Source organism: Mesoplodon mirus (genome assembly GCF_964341445.2).
Source record: "Mesoplodon mirus genome assembly, chromosome: 4".
Classification (NCBI taxonomy): Eukaryota; Metazoa; Chordata; class Mammalia; order Artiodactyla; family Ziphiidae; genus Mesoplodon; species Mesoplodon mirus.
Window position 1 is genome coordinate 46,709,335 of NC_138979.1, and position 18,382 is coordinate 46,727,716.

Consider the following 18,382-nt stretch of genomic DNA (forward strand, 5'->3'; position numbering starts at 1 on the left):
TAGACACTTCCACCTGGATAGTCCACAGACAATGTCTGTTCAAGAGCTTTGCCTATTTTTAATTGGCCATTTTATCATATTATTATTGAGTTGTAAGAGGTCTTTATATACTGTGAATTAAAGGCCTTTGTCAGATATATGTTTTGAAAACATTTTCTCCCAATCTGTGGCTTGCCTCTTCCCTTCCTTAACTGTGTCTTTCAAACAACAAAAGTTTTGAATTCTGATGAAGTCTGTTTCAACATTTTTCTTTCTAAATTTTAGGTTCATATTTTTTGAGTCCCATTCAAGAAATCTTTGTGTAACTCAGTAGAGCAAATATTTTCTCCTATGTCTTCTTCTAGAAGTTTAATTTTAGCTCTTATTAATTTTCTATATTATGTTTGATAAGGAAAGAGCTTCATTTTATTCCATATAGATAACCAGTTGTTCTAGTATCATGTACTTAAAAGACTATCCTTTCTGTTGAATTACCTTAATGCTTAAAGCAACTGACCATATACATGTATATGTGTATGTGTGTGGGGGTGTGTGTGTACTTCTACACTCTTTATTCTAGTCCACTGAACAATATATCTGTTCTCATGCCAATGCTACTTTGTCTTGATTATCTATAGCTGTATAGAAAGTCTTGAAATTATGTAGCATAAGTTCTCCACCTATATTCTTTTTCAAAACTGTTTTGGCTATTCTATGTCCTTTGACTTTCCATAACAATACTGGAATCAGCTTATCCATTTCTCAAAAAAAAAACATGGCTGGGATTTTGATTGGGATTGAGCCAAATCTATTCAATTTGGAGAGAAATACAACTCTAACAATAATGAATCTTCCAATCCATGAATATGAAAATACTTATCCATCGATTTAGATCTTCAATTTCACTCAGCAATGTTTTATAGTTTTCAGTGTACAGTGCTTGCAAATCTTTTGTTAAATTTATTTCTAAGTTTTTAATTTTTATATTATTGTAAACAGAGATTTGAAAAATTCATTTTCCAATTGTTAATTGATTGATAGGATATAATAATATGACTAATTTTGGTACACTGGCTTTGTATCTTGTGGCCTTATATTTTAGTTCTAGCAGCTTCTTTGAGATTCCTTAGGGTTTCCTATGTACATGATCAGACAGTCTACAAATAAAAAGTTTCTTCCTTTTCAGTCTGCATTATTTTTATTTCTTTTCCTAGTCATATTACTTGGCTAGGACATCCAGTACAGTGTTGAACTGAATGTGAGAGCAGACAACGCTTCTTATTCCTGAGTTTAAGTATTCAGATTGTCATCACTGGGCATGATATTAGCTATTGTCTTTCTCATGGAAAACTTTAATCATGTCTACAACTCCCATCTATCCCTAGTTTGCTAAGACTTTGTATCATGATTGGGTACTGAATTTTGTCAAATGCTTTTTTTGTTTTTATTGAAATCATCATGTTTTTCTTTTATTCTATTAATATGGTATATTACATTGATTAATTTTCATATGTTAAACTAATTCTGCATTTTATTATTAGTTTGTTGAGAGTTTTTATCATAAAAGGGTGTTGAATGTTGACAAATGTACTTTCTACACCTATTGAAATGATCATGCATTTTTTTCCTTCTGTGCTATATTAATGTGATGATTTACAGTGGTTGACTTTTTTCAAATGTTGAACAAACCTTATATTCATAGGAAAAATCCCACCTGATCACATATTGCTATATACGGTTCAATATAGGGCTACTGAAGTTTTCTATTTCTTCTGTGATCAATTTTGGTAATTTCTACTTTTCAAAGATTTTGTCTACTTCACTTAAGTTGTGCATGATTCTTTATTGGCATGAAGTTGCGCACAGTGTTCCCTTTCTGTCTTTTTCATTTCCGTAGGGTCTATAGCAATGCCTCTGCTTTTGTTCCCATTATGGTAATTCGTGCCTTCTCTCTTTTTTGTTCTTGATCAGTCTAGCTTGAAGGTTAAAATTTTTATTGATCCCTTCAAGGAATGAGCTTTTCATTTCAATGATTTTTTCCTAACATTGTCCATTTTCTATTTCACTAATTTCTGCCCTTATCATTATTTTCTTCCTTCTACTTACTTTAGAATTAATTTGCTCTTCTTTTTCTGATTTCTTAATCTCAGAACTCAAGTCATTCATTTAGATCTTACTCCTTTACTAAGTTTAGATCTTACTCCTTTTCTAAGTTAAATATTTTAAAACTATAAATTTTTCTCTAATACTTTAGCTGCATCTCACAGATTTTGATGTTGCTCTATTTTAATTTCATTCAGTTCAAAATGTTTTGTAATTTATCTTTTGATTCCTTCTTTGACTTACAAACAAAACAAAGTGTATTGCTTTATTTCCAAATATTTGGGATGTTATTGGTTTCTAACTTAATTTCACTGTTATCAGAGAACATCTCCATATGATTTCAATTTTTTCTAAATTCTTGAGCCTTGTCTTGTGGTCTTACACATCGTCTAAATTGGTGAATGTACCATATGCCCCTGAAAATAATGTAAATTTTGTACTTGTTTGATTTACTGTTTTATTGCCCAGCATAATATGGCAGACAGACTCTAGGGTGGCTTCTTTTATCCCCACCTCCTAATGTTCATGCCTTTTGTGTTCCCCTCCTTGTAAATGTGGGAAGGATTGTGTATTCTAACCAATAATTACATCAAAAGTGACAAAATGTATGTGGTTACATTACAAAAGATTGTAACCCATCTTACTAGGAGACTTCCTCTCCTATGATAGCTTTGAAGAAGCAAGCTGCTATCCTGTGAGCTGTCATATGAAGGCCATGTGACAAGAAACTTAGGATGGCCTCTGGCTGACAGCCAGCAAAAAACTGAAGCCCTCAATCTGGCAGTCTGAAAGAACTGAATGCTGCCAACAACCACATGAGCTTAGAAGTATATGCTTCCCCAAACAAGGCTCAGATGAGACCATAGCCCTGACCAATGCCTGACTGCAGATTTTCAAGACCTTGAAGCAGAGGACCCAGTTAAACCATGCACAGACACTGTGACCCACAGAAACTATGAAATCATAAATAATGTGTTCTTCTAAGCTGCTAAGTTTGAGGTAATTATAGTTGTGCAGCAATCGATAAATAATGTGAATATACCATGTGCACTTGAAAAGAATGTGTATTTGGCGGTTGTTAGGAAGTGTTCTTTGCATCAAAGTTCATAATATTGTTCAACTTACTGTTTTTGTTGTTTTTTTATCTTGTTTTATTAACTGCTGAGAGAGAAATAATGTTTCCAACTATGTGGAATTTTTTCTCTCTCCCTCTAATTCTGTCAACTTTTGCTTCATATATTTTCAAGTTTTCTTGCCAGGAACATACAACTTTATGATTGTTTTATCTTCTTGATGAATTTATTCTTATATTGTTGTGAAGTATCTGGAAATAATTTTTGTGTTGAAATCTATTTTATCAGATATTAAAATATCCACCTCAGTCTTTACATGCTTGTTTGTATGGCTATGCATCCCCTCTCTTTCAACTGACCTGTGTCTTTATATTTTAAGTGCATCATTTATAGACAGCATTTAGTTGGGTCTTCTTTTTCAATCCATTCTAATAACTTCTACCTCATATTCACCTTAGTCCATTAATGTTTAATGTAATTATTGTTATGATTAGATTTAGGTGTATCAAATTATTACTAGTTTTCTATTCTTCCCTCTCCCCTTTCTCTCTCTCTTTTTTGATCATTTGTTCTTTTCCTGGCCTTTTGTTTAACTATTTTATTTTTTCAAGAATTTCACTTTAAAATTTCTATTGCTTTTTAATCTATAATTCTTTACATTATTTTTAGTGATTTATCTAGGTATTACAATATACATGCCTACTTTTTATTCCACTTACACTTAATATACTACACTCTACTAAAAAGGTTCATAATGCATACCATCCCTGACCTTTATGCTATAGTTGTTATATGTATTCCATCTATGAGACAATACAAAACAGTAAGTTGTGATATAAACAGGCATATGTTTTTTCTAAAAAATTATGATGAAAAGAGCAAGAAGTCTTTCCTATGTTTCTAGATATTTACCATTTCTGATGCTCTTCATTCCTTTCTGAGGATCTGAGTTTCCATCTGATATCTACCTCTTTAGCTGGGAGAATTTCCTTTAGCTTTTATTATAGTGCAGGTCTGCCAATGACAAAGTCTCATAGTTTTCTTTTATCTGAAAATGTTATTTTGTCATCATCCTGAAGAATATTTTCACTGAATATAGTAGAGAACTCTAGATTGACAGCTATTCTATTGTTCCATTTTCTTCTGGCCTCCATAGTTTCTGGTGAGAAGTCAGTACTCAACTGAATTATAGGTCCCTTGTATGTAATTTGTCATTTTCTGAGTTTCTTCTGTCAGAATTTTTCTTTATACTTTGTTTTCAACAGCTTGACTATTATGTGCCTCAGTATGCTCTTCTCAGTGTTTATCCTGCTTGGTGTTTTCTTGGTACTATAAACTTGTCATTCATCAAATTTGGAAAAAATTTGGCCATTATTTCTTCAAACAACATTTTGCCTCATTCTCTCTCCTCTATTTCTAGGACTCCAAGTACATGTATGTTAGTCTGTTTGATATTATCTAACAAGTCCCTGAGGCTCTGTTCATTTAAAAAAAAATTTAAATCTTTGTTTCTCTCTCATCTCTGGTTGGGAAATCATTTCTATTGATCTATCTTTAAGTTCAATTAATTTTTCCTTGTCATCTCCATTCTGCTGTTAATTTCATCCAAGAATTTTAATTTCAAATATTATATTTTTCAGTTCTAGAATTTTCATTTTTTATGGTTTCTATTTCATTCCTGAGATTTCCAATCTTTTGACTTATTGTGAGCATATTTTCTTTTCTCTACTGAGAATGTGTTTCATTTTCCTAGCTTTTTATAAATTATATAGCTTTGGATTATATCTTAGACATTATAAATGTTAAATTGTGGAGACTGTGGATACTGTACTTTCTCTTTGATGAGGATTTGTTTGTTTTTATCATGTAATTAATTATCTTACTTGGACAAGAACCACAAGCTCTGTTTCTTAGACAGCAACCCTGATTTCTGTTCAGATCTTTTGTCCTCCAATGAGTTGTTTTGAATCTGCTATCGTATGTGTGATTCAGGGTCAGCCAAAAATGTCAGTGGACATAGTTTGGGAATTTCCTCTCCAGTTCTTTCCCTTCCAGAATCCCCACCATTGTCATGTTTTCTTTAGAGTAAGTCTTCTGATTTCCCAGGCTATGAATATTATAATTTTTCCATGTTCTGATTCCATGTGGCCTCAGACTAATTCATAAAATTGGAGAATCACTCAGTACAACTCCACACCTCCAAACATGGAGTCTCCACTAGACTCTCTACCTGCTCTGTTCGCTCTCCACTGCCTTTAACTTGCTGGTTTTTATAATATGTTCAGAGTTTATGGTTGTTATCTGCAAAAGGATTCATCTGTTAGAATTTTACTGATTCTCAGAAACAGAACTCAATAACGTATCTTATAACTACCACTCTCAGTTATACCTTTGCCTAAGTTCACAAACTCTGCAATTCAGATGTCAAGGAATTTAGTAAACCACCAACTAGAAACATTATTCTACCTCATACAACAGCTTATTAATAATATCACTCAATTTTTCATCTAACCAAAGTTTGGAAAAAAACTAGTTAATAAATACAAAGTTTTAAAATTACAACCCAACTTCTTACACTTACCTAGCTCCCAAGATATCCTTTTTGGCAAGGCCTATTCCAGCTATAACTTTTACCCTCACAATTCGGGAAGTTTCCTAAAATACAAAAATTAATATTTTATTTTCATATATTTATAACTTACTCAACACACATTATCTTTACATATATATATGTGTGTATGTGTGTGTATACATATATATATATATAAAATAAGGTAACAGGATATTAAAATTAACTGGAAGAATCTTTTTCAGGAATTAATTTGATTAAAAGCTATATAAAGGAAAATAAAAACTATATTGTTATTTGTAATGACTTGATTATCTACAAAGAAAAGCCAAAAAAGCCAGAGCCAAATTGTTATAATGAGTAAAAATTTACCATTGCTTCCAAGAAAATCTAAAGCCAAATTATTGGAACTGATGTAGATTTATCATTGTTTCTAGGTACAGGATAACACAAAATTCAGAGTTCATAATCATTTGTAATAATTACTTAGGTAATTATTTTAAAAATCCCATTCAATAAACTATATATTAAATAAAACTATAATGTATTGATATTTTAATGTAGAAAACATTAAATTTCTTGGGTATCATAATAGTATTATGAGGTTTTATATAAGAATGTCTTACTTTTCTTTTTTTTTTTTTTGCGGTATGCGGGCCTCTCACTGTTGTGGCCTCTCCCATTGCGGAGCACAGGCTCCGGATGCGCAGGCTCAGCGGCCATGGCTCATGAGCCTAGCCGCTCCGTGGCATGTGGGATCTTCCCGGACCGGGGCATGAACCCGTGTCCCCTGCATCAGCAGGCAGACTCTCAACCACTGTGCCACCAGGGAAGCCCAAGAATGTCTTACTTTTAAGAGATACATATTGAAGTATTTAGGGACAAAGTAAGATAAAGTCTGCAACTTACTCTTAAATGGCTCAGCAAATAAAAAGTTGAACATGAGTGTATGTGTGTGTGTATGGAAATAAAAGGAATAAGCAAAATGTTACCAATTTATGGATCTAGCTGATGGGTAATCAAGTGTTCATTATACTATTCTTTTTATTGTCTCATAGATTTGAAATTTTTCAAATAAAAAGGTGGGTAAAAAAATACTATAAAACAGAATGCACATTTAAAAAATTCACAAGTAAGCAAAACTGTTAGATACATTGAAATAAAATTAATAAAAGTCAAAAACCTTTATGGATAAAATTTGTAAATTATTGAAGAAAATAAGAAAAATATAAATAAATGAAGAAATTCACTGTGTTCATGGAAGTAAATATTTAATATTATTATGTTTTCTCCAAAGTAAATTATAAATTCAATACAATTTCAACTCCCCTCCTTGAATTATTTCATAGATCTTAACAAATGATTCTAAAATTCATAGGGAAAAGTGAGAATGAGTAAAGAGGTAAACTATAGCATTTGATCACTATCTTATACTATATCTAAAAACAAATTGCAGCTACATCAAATTCTGAAAGTGAAAAAGAAAACTTTAAAAATTTCATAAGATACTTTAGAATATTTCTGACATTGGAGTAGGAAAGGATTAAAAAAATACAAACTGTAATGGAAAAAATTGTTAGATTTGACACTAAAATTATGTTTATATATTTCATATGGAAAAAGATGCCATGAACAAATGAAAAGACAAGGGGACACACAGGGTGGAAATATCTAAAATATATACACCATGGACAAATTATGATTATCCAGATAATATAAAGAACTCCTAAAAGCCACTAAGTGAGGTTTAAACAACATAATACAAGAAATCATAGAGAATGGCCAATAAACACATGAAAAGATCCTCAATTTCACCAGTAATAAAAGAGACCTCTAGTGTAAGTGCTGCCAAAGCAAGCACAAGAAAGAACTCTAATACACTGTTGGTGGGGGAATAAACTGAAGAATAATTTTGAAGAGATATTTGGCAATATCTACTAAAAGTTCTAAATCAATAACCCAGGAATTGCACTTTTAGATATAACCCCTAGATAAACTCTCACTCATGTACACAAGGCCATAAGTACAACAGTATTCACAGTAGCATTTATAAGATCAACAAATGTGAAATAAATGTTGCCCAACAGAGAGCAATCTAACTGATTTTATTCTAAAATTATTCCATCAGGGCTTCCCTGGTGGCGCAGTGGTTGGGGGTCCGCCTGCCGATGCAGGGGACATGGGTTCGTACCCCGGTCCAGGAGGATCCCACATGCCATGGAGCGGCTAGGCCCGTGAGCCATGGCCGCTGAGACTGCGTGTCCGGAGCCTGTGCTCCGCAACGGGAGGGGCCACAACGGTGAGAGGCCCGCGTACCGCAAAAAAAAATAATAATAATAAAATAAAATTATTCCATCAGCCAGATAAATGGGAAGAAAATGTGGTACACACACACACGCGCACACACACACACACACACACGGAATACTACTCAGCCATAAAAAAGAACAAAAATTTGCCATTTGCAGCAACATGGGTGGACTTGCAGGGCATTATGCTAAGTGAAATAAGTCACACAGAGAAAGAAAAATACTGTTTGATATCACTTATATGTGGAATCTAAAAAAATACAACAAACTACTGAATAAAACAAAAAAGAAGCAGACAGATATAGAGAACAAACTAGTGGTTACCAGTGGGGAGAGGCAGGGAGGGGCAATATAAGAGTGTGGGGCACAAACTATTGGGTGTAAGATAGGCTCAAGGATGTATTGTACATCATGGGGAATATAGCCAATATTCTGTAATAACTAAATGGAAAGTAACCTTTTAAAACTGTATAAAAATTTTAAAAATAATAAAATTATTCCATCAGCAAGTAGTATGTCATATTCCTTTCTGAGGAGAGATCTGGGTGGGGGAACATATACATATCATAGGGTATTTATTTCAATCTTCTTCCATTTCTAAATACTTAGACCCACCCTTATTCCTGGAGGTTTCATTGAATAAATATGATAACAGAAATAGTCTATCAGCTCCAAAACTCAGATGACAAATTCAGATAACACAAAAATCCTTGCCTAGAGATGCTAGATATTTTATAACTTTCCTCCATCACCAAATATAATTAAATATACAGCTGATCTTTCAAGTTAGAAGAGAAATCCTCAAGTATCAGAAATAAAGATAGAACTGAAAATCAGAGAGGAAAACATAAACTGAAATTTCAGTTTTCTGTGGGAATTGATTTCCAAAAATCTGAAGAGACTTACAGAACTACCATTTTTTTCCTGTAAGGTCATTGAATAATTAGGCCAATTAAAATATTCTATTGGCCCTACAGCTGAATTCTCCTATACCAGTTGACTGGAAAGTGGCTATACTTTATAGTAGGACTGATTCTGAAAATCAGAAATCTTTTCTCTGATGACTTAATAAGTACAATTTTTTTCAAGTGGTAAAGTATAATCAAAGGTGCCCTCAGCAAATAATCTTACCTTTTCTAAGTGCAGACAAGTGTTTATAATTTGTACATGACCTTAATTGAGGAAAGAAATTATCATACCCCTCTAAAAAAGTGAATCCATATTTGTGGAGCTCCTGACTTAAAAATCATCTGTGTTAGCCTCTACTGAAACTATCCCCCAGAAGTCTCCTGAAGAAAAATGTAGGAAGCATTAACTAAAAACAATTCCAGGGGATGATAACTTGCAGTCACAGATACATTTAACTTTTAAACTTTATCCTTGCATTTCCCACCACAAAGATAAGAACTACTTACTTTAGATGCTGTGGTTAAATTATGTAAAGCTACAGTGATTTAAGATTCTTTCAGAAAATTAAATAAGAAATGCCGCTTATTTGCATATTTGCATTCATTTAACTTCATTTTAGAAATTTATGCTAGAAAATTGTCCAAACAGCTCTCTTCAATCACATCCATAAGCAGAGATCACATCTCACATCATCTTTGAAAATGAAGGAGAAGTACATGTATGTTGCAACTAGAGACCAAACTCTTAAGTAATTTTAGAATCATGATATCAAAAGTATTATTAACAGAATTCTGGATAGTACTCAAATGAGTAAAAAAGAAACAAAAATGAAACATCTTTTCCTTAATCAAAAAAGAGACATTATCCTCAAGCAGACCAGGGCTCTTCACTAAAGCTGGAATCTTCCCCTTCCACTCACAAGACAGCTTTATTGATTTTTGAAAGCAAAATGAAAAGGTTGTAAATTGCGGGCAAAGATGTGTCATTTTCAGCCAAAAACAAAAACCAAGGAAGTTCATTAGCAGGAAACATTCACTGAAAGAAATTCTAGAGGATGTACTTCAGGCAGAAAAAAAGTTATCACAGATGGAAAGTCAGAGGGGCAGGAAGAAATGAAGAAATAACAAGCAAAGAAAATGTTAACTACATGAGGAAAAAAATTATAAAAAAACAATAGCAATGTTAATGATGATAATGATGATGATGATGATGTGTGTATGCTCACACAGGCATTTAGTGAGTTTCCATTCCTTTCCATTCCATTCCTACTAGAGCTAATCAATGAATTTGGTAAAGTAGCAGGATACAAAATTAATGCACAGAAATCTACGGCATTCCTACACACTAATGATGAAAAATCTGAAAGAGAAATTATGGAAGCACTCCCATTTACCATTGCAACAAAAAGAATAAAAGAGCTAGGAATAAACCTACCTAAGGAGACAAAAGACCTGTATGCAGAAAACTATAAGACACAGATGAAAGAAATTAAAGATGACACAAACAGATGGAGAAATATACCATGTTCTGGATTGGAAGAATCAACATTGTGAAAATGACTATACTACCCAAAGCAATGTACAGATTCAATGCAATCCCTATCAAACTACCAATGGCATTTTTCACAGAACTAGAACAAAAAATTTCACAGTTTGTATCGAAACACAAAAGACCCTGAATAACCAAAGCAATCTTGAGAAAGAAAAACGGAGCTGGAGGAATCAGGCTCCCTGACTTCAGAGTATACTACAAAGCTACAGTAATCAAGACAGTATGGTACTAACACAAAAAGAGAAATATAGATCAATGGAACAGGATAGAAAGCCCAGAGATAAACCCACACACATATGGTCACCTTATTTTTGATAAAGAAGGCAAGAATATACAATGGAGAAAAGACAGCCTCTTCAATAAGTGGTGCTAGGAAAACTGTACAGCTACATGTAAAAGAATGAAATTAGAACACTCCCTAACACCGTATACAAAAATAAACTAAAAATGGATTAACGACCTAAATGTAAGGCCAGACACTATAAAACTCTTACAGGAAAACATAGGCAGAACACTCTATGACATAAATCACAGCAAGATCCTTTTTGACCCATCTCCTAGAGAAATGGAAATAAAAACAAAAATAAACAAATAGGACCTAATGAAACTTAAAAGCTTTTGCACAGCAAAGGAAACCATAAACAAGATGAAAAGACAATCCTCAGAATGGGAGAAAAATTTGCAAATGAAACAACTGACAAAGGATTAATCTCCAAAATATACAAGCAGCTCATGTAGCTCAATATCCAAAAAAAACCCAATCAAAAAATCAGCCATAAAAAGAAACGAAATTGAGTTATTTCTAGTGAGGTGGATGGACCTAGAATCTATCATACAGAGTGAAGTCAGAAAGAGAAAAACAAATACCGTATGCTAACATATATATATGGAATTAAAAAAAAAAAGGTTCTGAAGAACCTAGGGTCAGGACAGGAATGAAGATGCAGATGTAGAGAACGGGCTTGAGGACACGGGGAGGGGGAAGGGTAAGCTGGGACGAAGTGAGAGAGTGGCATGGACATATATACACTACCAAACGTAAAACAGATAGCTAGTGGGAAGTAGCCGCATAGCACAGGGAGATCAGCTCGGTGCTTTGTGACCACCTAGAGGGGTGGGATAGGGAGGGTGGGAGGGAGGCGCAAGAGGGAGGGGATATGGTGATGTATGTATACATATAGCTGATTCACTGTTATAAAGCAGATACTAACGCAATTATACTCCAATAAAGATGTGAAAAAAAATCCTGCTCTGAAAGATGTCAAAAACTTAGGCCAGATGACCTATAAGTGACAGGGCCAGAATTACAACCTAGTCAAATTCCATTTTTTATACCCCTGCTCACCCTAAGTGATGTATTTAAAAGGTGCCTCTGAGATTCTATTCCTATGTGACATATGAATTGCTAATAGTTAGCTGTTAAAAAAGACTGTAGTCCTTTTTCCTCTTCTCTTCCTGGTGCAGAGGAGTCCATGGCAGGCCTGAGGCAGAGTTTGGGGGAAGCAGGGAGTTTCATGGAGATGCACGGTCAGCATGCCCACCTGCATGGGGCACTGAGGCAAAGAGGGAGGTGTTATACAGAGAGGTTTCAGGAGCATGCCCACTGGCATGGGACTCAGAGGAGAGGAGGAGTGTTGCATAGACATACACAGCAGCACTCCCACTGGCACCCAAGGATTCAGGGAGCTGAAAGTGGGGTGCAGAAGTGCAGACAGAGGAGATACCTGTTACATCAAAAACATAAGTTTTGGGAAACTAGTTACACCAAAAACATAAGTAAATGGACTGAACAAATAAGTAAATGTATTGAGAATAATGAAACTCAGCATTTTCATTTTTAGAGGAGGTACTTATCACTAGAAAGAACCCTGAAGTACAATATTAGATTTGAATTGGAGATACTTATATGAATTAATTATTTTTAGATATATGAATAGAGATTGACACAGAAATAGCTATGGATTTATGTGTTGACTTATATATGTATATATGTGTAGCAAACACATACATTTCAGCTCTCTCTGCTGAGATGGCTGAAGAGCAATGGCATCCAGTAGCACTGAGCACAGTGAGCACACAGATCTTGGCTTCTAAAAACCATTTCCTACTAAATGTAATCAATGTTTCCAGGAGAAATGGCTGATCCCAGACAATGCTGGGCCAGGCAAAATACAAGAGGATCTTGGAACATCTTCTGCCAAAAAAGTAATGAAGAGCTCAAAGAATGATGCGGACTTGTCACAAGAACATAGGAACCTCCCTGCAAGGGCTTCCACTGGCCAAACTGAAATAATGTGAGCCATTAAATATTTAAGGATAGAAATTAATTACAATCCATTGAATAAGGTGGGATTCTACAAGTCCATGCTGATACAAATAAATAAATAAATGGATAAACAAATGGCCAAGAAAGGGAAGGCTCTTCTTACACAGAATGCCAATTAATAAAAATGGAAATAAAAAATAGTAGCATTTGGGGCCTCCCTGGTGGCGCAGTGGTTGAGAGTCCGCCTGCCGATGCAGGGGATACGGGTTCGTGCCCCGGTCTGGGAGGATCCCATATGCCGCGGAGCGGCTGGGCCCGTGAGCCATGGCCGCTGGGCCTGCGCATCCGGAGCCTGTGCTCCGCAATGGGAGAGGCCACAACAGTGAGAGGCCCGCATACCGCAAAAAGAAAAAAAAAAAAAAATAGTAGCACTTGTTTCAGGTGGAAGTCATCATCGATGGGTAGTAAAACTAGTGGATGGAGATCTGATGAATGAGGGATAGGATACTAGCATAATCTTTGAATATGTCCCCACAAAATACCAATCAATTTTAAAGGGAAAAATGGTGAAAATACCAAGAAGAAACCTGGCAGACACCAAAATTACCAAGTGATCAAGGTTATCATCCACAGTCATGAGACAAGCCAAAATCATGTACCCCTGATATGATACACTGAGAAGAACACAGCATTATCTCTGTGATTCCTGCCCCAGAAGTGTGGCCTTGACATGATCATGAGGAAACAGTAAACAGATCCAGGTTGAGGAATATCAATAGGTTATACAGCCTGTACTCCTTACAACTGTTAAGGATAAGAAAGACTGAGGAACTGATACAAAGTACATGCAACATACACTCCTAGATGGGATCTTGGATCGTGAAGGAAGAAGAGTAATTATTAGAACACTGGTCAAAGATTGAATGGGATCTATGGATTGGATGGTAGTGTTGTAACACTGTTGACTTCCTGGCTTAGAGGGCTGGATGGCTGTTATGCAGGAAAGCATTCTTGTTTTAGGAAAATACACACTAGAGTATTTAGTGGTGATGGGGAATCGTGTCTGCAGACTGCCCTCAAATGGTTCCAAAAACACTAATGAAAATGGCAAAAAAAAAAAAAAAAGGGTTATGGAACAACTGTGGTGAAATATCAACAGTTGGAGAATCTGCTTTAGGAGGATTTGGAGTTCTTCATACTGTACTTCCAACTTTTCTGTTGGTTTTAAATAATTAAAAAGCAAACTATTAAAAATAAACTATATTATATCTACTTTGTTCCCATGGAAACCCACAAAAAATACTTTAGAATGATGCTGGAATTAAAAAGTTGCAAAAAAGCTGTAATGGCAAAAACAACACATGAAAGATTGGGTTAGATACTAACGCAGTTGCTGCTCACACTGTGCTTCTCCTTCTTTGTGTGCAGTGAATATAGGCTGGGAACTTTGTTCTCAGGCTCAGTACAATGCCAGGACAGGGAGGATCTGCTTCTGCTCAGTTTTAGTGGGTCTAGAAGTGTCAGAATATGCACTTCTTTGTTACCCTGTTTCTTATGCATTGTCGTAGCTGTCAGCATGAGAGGCATCCATTCTTCTGTATGTGCAAACTCTACTTCCAAACTGGCGATGGAGACTCAACCCTTTCCTCTTTATTTCCTTCCTTCTTTTCCTTGTTTCGGTCAGGTTTCAGTTGCTGGAAACAGAAATTACTCTAGATGTTTTAAGAAGAAAGATGCTCATGCAGGGAATTAGGTGCTTCCAAAATTGTTAGAAGAGCTGGAGAGGCAGGCTGTAGGCTGTGTCTTCAGAGGACCCGAAAACACCTCAGAACTGGCCTACCCAGGAAGCTGCTACATGTACCCGAGTCAGAAAGGTAGGTAATCAGGAGCCACCACCAGATCTGTCGACTTTAAGAACATACCAAATCTAGACTGCTATTTCTGTAACTTCCTGTCAATACCCACAAAACAAGTTACAGATACTGAAACACTTCTGTAGAAAAACTCAATGTCTACATGACTACGCTTTCAGCAGAAAAAACCAAGGAAACAAGAAGTTATGCCCCACTTCATTTTCACCTTCCCAATCTCAAGTAGGTGCACCTCATTGGGAAACCTATTTCACAACCTCTTTCCAGAATGTTAAGTGCAAGAGAGTCTGGGAAACATGGTGTTTAGCTTTCCAGCCTCTGCATAACAGGGAAGTCCACTGAAATGAAGGGGGAAGGGATGCTGAATGGCAGGCCCCATGTCTACCACACTCCTCCTCATCACAGCTGAGTGGGAGTTATCCTCTACTGTTAATCCCAAGAGACTGTCAGAGAAAACTTGGTATAAATTATAGTATACTACTTGCTTAGTTTGTTATTCTTTAATGGCAAAATTCTATACATGGAGCCAGGACCATTTCTTACTCAAAGACACATATGTGGAAGAAGAGCTAAAACCTACCCAAAAGTGAGAGAGAGATATAATGACCTAAATTTTGGCATTCTTCAACACCAATATGCTCATACAGTGTGACTCAGCGGCTCTTCAGTATATACTGGTTAAATTACACTTCTCTCACTATCTTCTATCCCATTCCTATTCATTTTTCTTTGTTTCAGTTTCAAATTTAAAATAAGAATCATCTCTTTTTGCTGCATATCAAACCTATCTTACTTATAATCACTAGTCTGTGAGTTTTAGAAAATGACATAGCTGCAGTGTTTTTCTTCCAAAAAAGGAAGGGGGGGTTGCTTTTCTAAGCCCACTTTTACTTTTGTGATAGACCAGAAAATAAAAGGCAAGTGATAGTGATGAGATGGCGACCTCTACTAGAAAACAAGTGATTTTTGTCTTTCCCACTAGACTATGAGCTTCTCACAAAACAGGCAGATGCTCTTTTTTCTGTGTACCTGGTGCCTAGCATACTGCATGATACAGAACAGACAGCTAAAACACGTCTGTCGAATGAATAACCCAAATTACAATGGAAGAAGTAGAAGATGACACTTCATCATCATGAAGTCTCTTATCTTCCTATTTCACTCTCTTCCTCAACGTGGAAAAAGTGAAAAGGGGGAGCGGGAGGGAAATCTGAGTCATGAGGCTGACAACCAGGACCCCCACCATGTGAACAGAGTGAAACTGCCCAGAAGTACAAATCCTTCATCCGGTTCAGGAAAACCTCATTTCAGAGGGCCCTTAGTCCCAGATGCTTACTGACCACCCAGCAACTGACATGATTCAATTTATCTTAGCTGGGCAGAAGAGTGATGTGAGAAGCAGACAACTGAAAACAGATCTGTACAGAGAAAGAAAGACCGAAGATGCGAGATGCTATGATCAGTTGGCTCTGCTGGAAGAAGGCGAGAAGAGAAATCTGGAATAGCAGAGCCTACCTCTTAGTAACAACAGGGAAAGAAAGTCCAAGGCCAGCCTGATTGGGTTGGAGGCCAGTTTGAGATTATCTGCATTGAACAACTTATTGTAGCAAGCAGGGAGATAGGACTGATATGAAGAAAGCTATCATAGGTTCAACGCTGAATTATTTTCCTCTGATTTCTTCTACAGAACAATAATGGAACATTAGCTAGAATATTATCTTCAGCCATATGCTGACTGTTGATCCTGAGGGACTGCTGAGCTGCCACCATTTGTCCACCATCACTTTGTTTCTCTTCTGGTAGCAATAACTAAGAAATTAACTGCATCACATAATCATTCTCAAAACGGTCAGAGATAACTTGCTTGCATCAAGTTGCCCACTGTTTATAAACCAAGAACTTCCAAGAGAAATGTAAAAGACACTTTATAAAAGACGTTTTTTGAAGATACCAAGTTATTAAGAGAAGGCACTATTACAAAACTATTAGAAAATCTAAGCAATCAATCTAAATTAGGCTGAAGGATTTACAGTTAACTGGGTCTAATCCTGATAACAGGTACATGTGACAGTTTAGTCAATGAACAAGAATGCTTAAAATTTTTCCCCAAACTTAACTTGTCACTGTTAGACTAGATAGCCTTTAATTTCCCACCCATTCCCATTTTTTTTCCATTCCCATTTTTTAGACAATCACCAATAACACAGGGAAGGCACATCTCACTTAAAATGTAACTACTCTTTTCAAAAAGCCTTATTTTTAATAAGCGTTAAGGCATAACCAGCCTAAGTTATTTAGCTGAAAAGAGACAATTCTCAAATCACAGAATTTTGAGTGAACAGCTGTGGGAAGTTCTTTTAAATATTTATACTTTTTGGCTTAATTTTTAAAATATCAGTGAAGACCAGTGAAACACAGCATGAACTTTCCACACTTGACACTTGCTGCTAAATAGAAGGGGAAAAAAAAATCTATCTGCCTGCTTTCCCATCCCCGTCTCCTGTAAAGGGGTTTTAAAGGATTTCAGATGAAAAAGAAAAAACCCAAACAGCTAAAGACGATTCTTTTGTAAGTCTTCAGGTCAAAGTCCATAAAGTTAAGCCCAACGGGCCTCTCTGCCAGAGCAGGCTAATCAACAGCCGGGATGCTAAGCTCCAGGGAAATTCGCCCCACCCCACCCCCGCCCGGAGCTCACGCACACTCGGCCGGGGGTGGCAGGAAGGGGCAGGCGGGGTGCTGCGCGTGCCCCCGCGCTCTCACGCCGCTGGCTGCCTAGCCCCCCTCCTCATCACTTCCCGAAGGAAAATGACAAGGAAGGCGGCAGTTCCAGGGAAGAGCGGGGTGTAGAGTCTACAGGCTCGCGAAGAAAATGCGGCTCCCAAAAGCACCCCCCCCCCACCCCACCCGCCTGCGCGCGCCAGGCAGCCCTGGGAGTCCCCACGGCGCCCGGCGCGCTCCCGGAGCTCGCGCAGAGGGAGGAGGGCGCTGACAGCAGTCCCTCTGGCCGCCGCCGCCTCCTCCCGTTCGGCTGATGGGCAGCGCGAGGGGAAGCTCCCCCGCAGCCCCGCGGCCCTCGCACCTCGTCCTCCGGGACGCCGAACACCTCCACCGCGCAAGTTGCCATTTCCGAATGGTTCCAGCAAACCGGACACGCTCACCCCTACCCAGAGAGTGGGAACTGTAGTGAGGAGGAGAGGGAGGAGAGGGAGGAGGCGGAGGAGGAGAGGGAGGAGGCGGGAGGAATTGGAGGAAGAGGGGGCGGTGTTCCCCTGGGCGCACAGCGACCCCAGTGGCCGGCCGGCGGCATGGCACGAGGAAGCAGGGCGGGGAGGGCCGGCCGCGCCTCGGCAGTGGCGCGCGTCGTGGGGCTCTGGGCGCGGGGGCCGCGCGCGGTGGGAAAACGTGCGTGCTGGGGCTCGGGTGGGAGGAGCGCGCGCGGCGCGGGCGCGCCTTCCGTCCCCACGCCAGGAGGATAGTGGCTGACGCGGCTGCCTCTGGGAGCCAGGCAGCTCCAGGGCATTGCGCCGAGCCGGCAGTGGCGCCCGGAGGCCGTCCGCCCTTCCCCGGGGAAACAAAGCTGCGGCTTTCCTCGGCAACAAGTCTCACTGAGATCCGCCCCAGAACTCGGCCTCTGACTAGCCACCTGGGATCAGGAGAGCTTAATGTTATTCTCTCCGCAAACTAAAAATCAGACCGCTTTTTTGTCGGTTAAGGCTGCCGATTCCAATAGAAGCTGGACCTTGAGACGCCCA

At 37.7% G+C, this 18,382-nt stretch overlaps 1 protein-coding gene across 1 annotated transcript in view; it reads right to left on the reverse strand.

Moving 5' to 3' along the window:
- Positions 1 to 17,851, reverse strand: part of NEDD4 (NEDD4 E3 ubiquitin protein ligase) — a 155,162-nt gene extending 137,311 nt beyond the window's left edge. Inside the window, exons 1-2 of the mRNA XM_082617090.1 lie at positions 17,710 to 17,851; positions 5,737 to 5,810 (exon numbers count right to left, since the gene is read on the reverse strand). Of these exons, the coding sequence (XP_082473216.1) occupies positions 5,737 to 5,810; positions 17,710 to 17,754 (119 nt within the window). The 5' untranslated portion in view covers positions 17,755 to 17,851. The remainder of the gene's footprint in view (positions 1 to 5,736; positions 5,811 to 17,709) is intronic.
- Between the last annotated feature and the right edge of the window lie 531 nt (positions 17,852 to 18,382).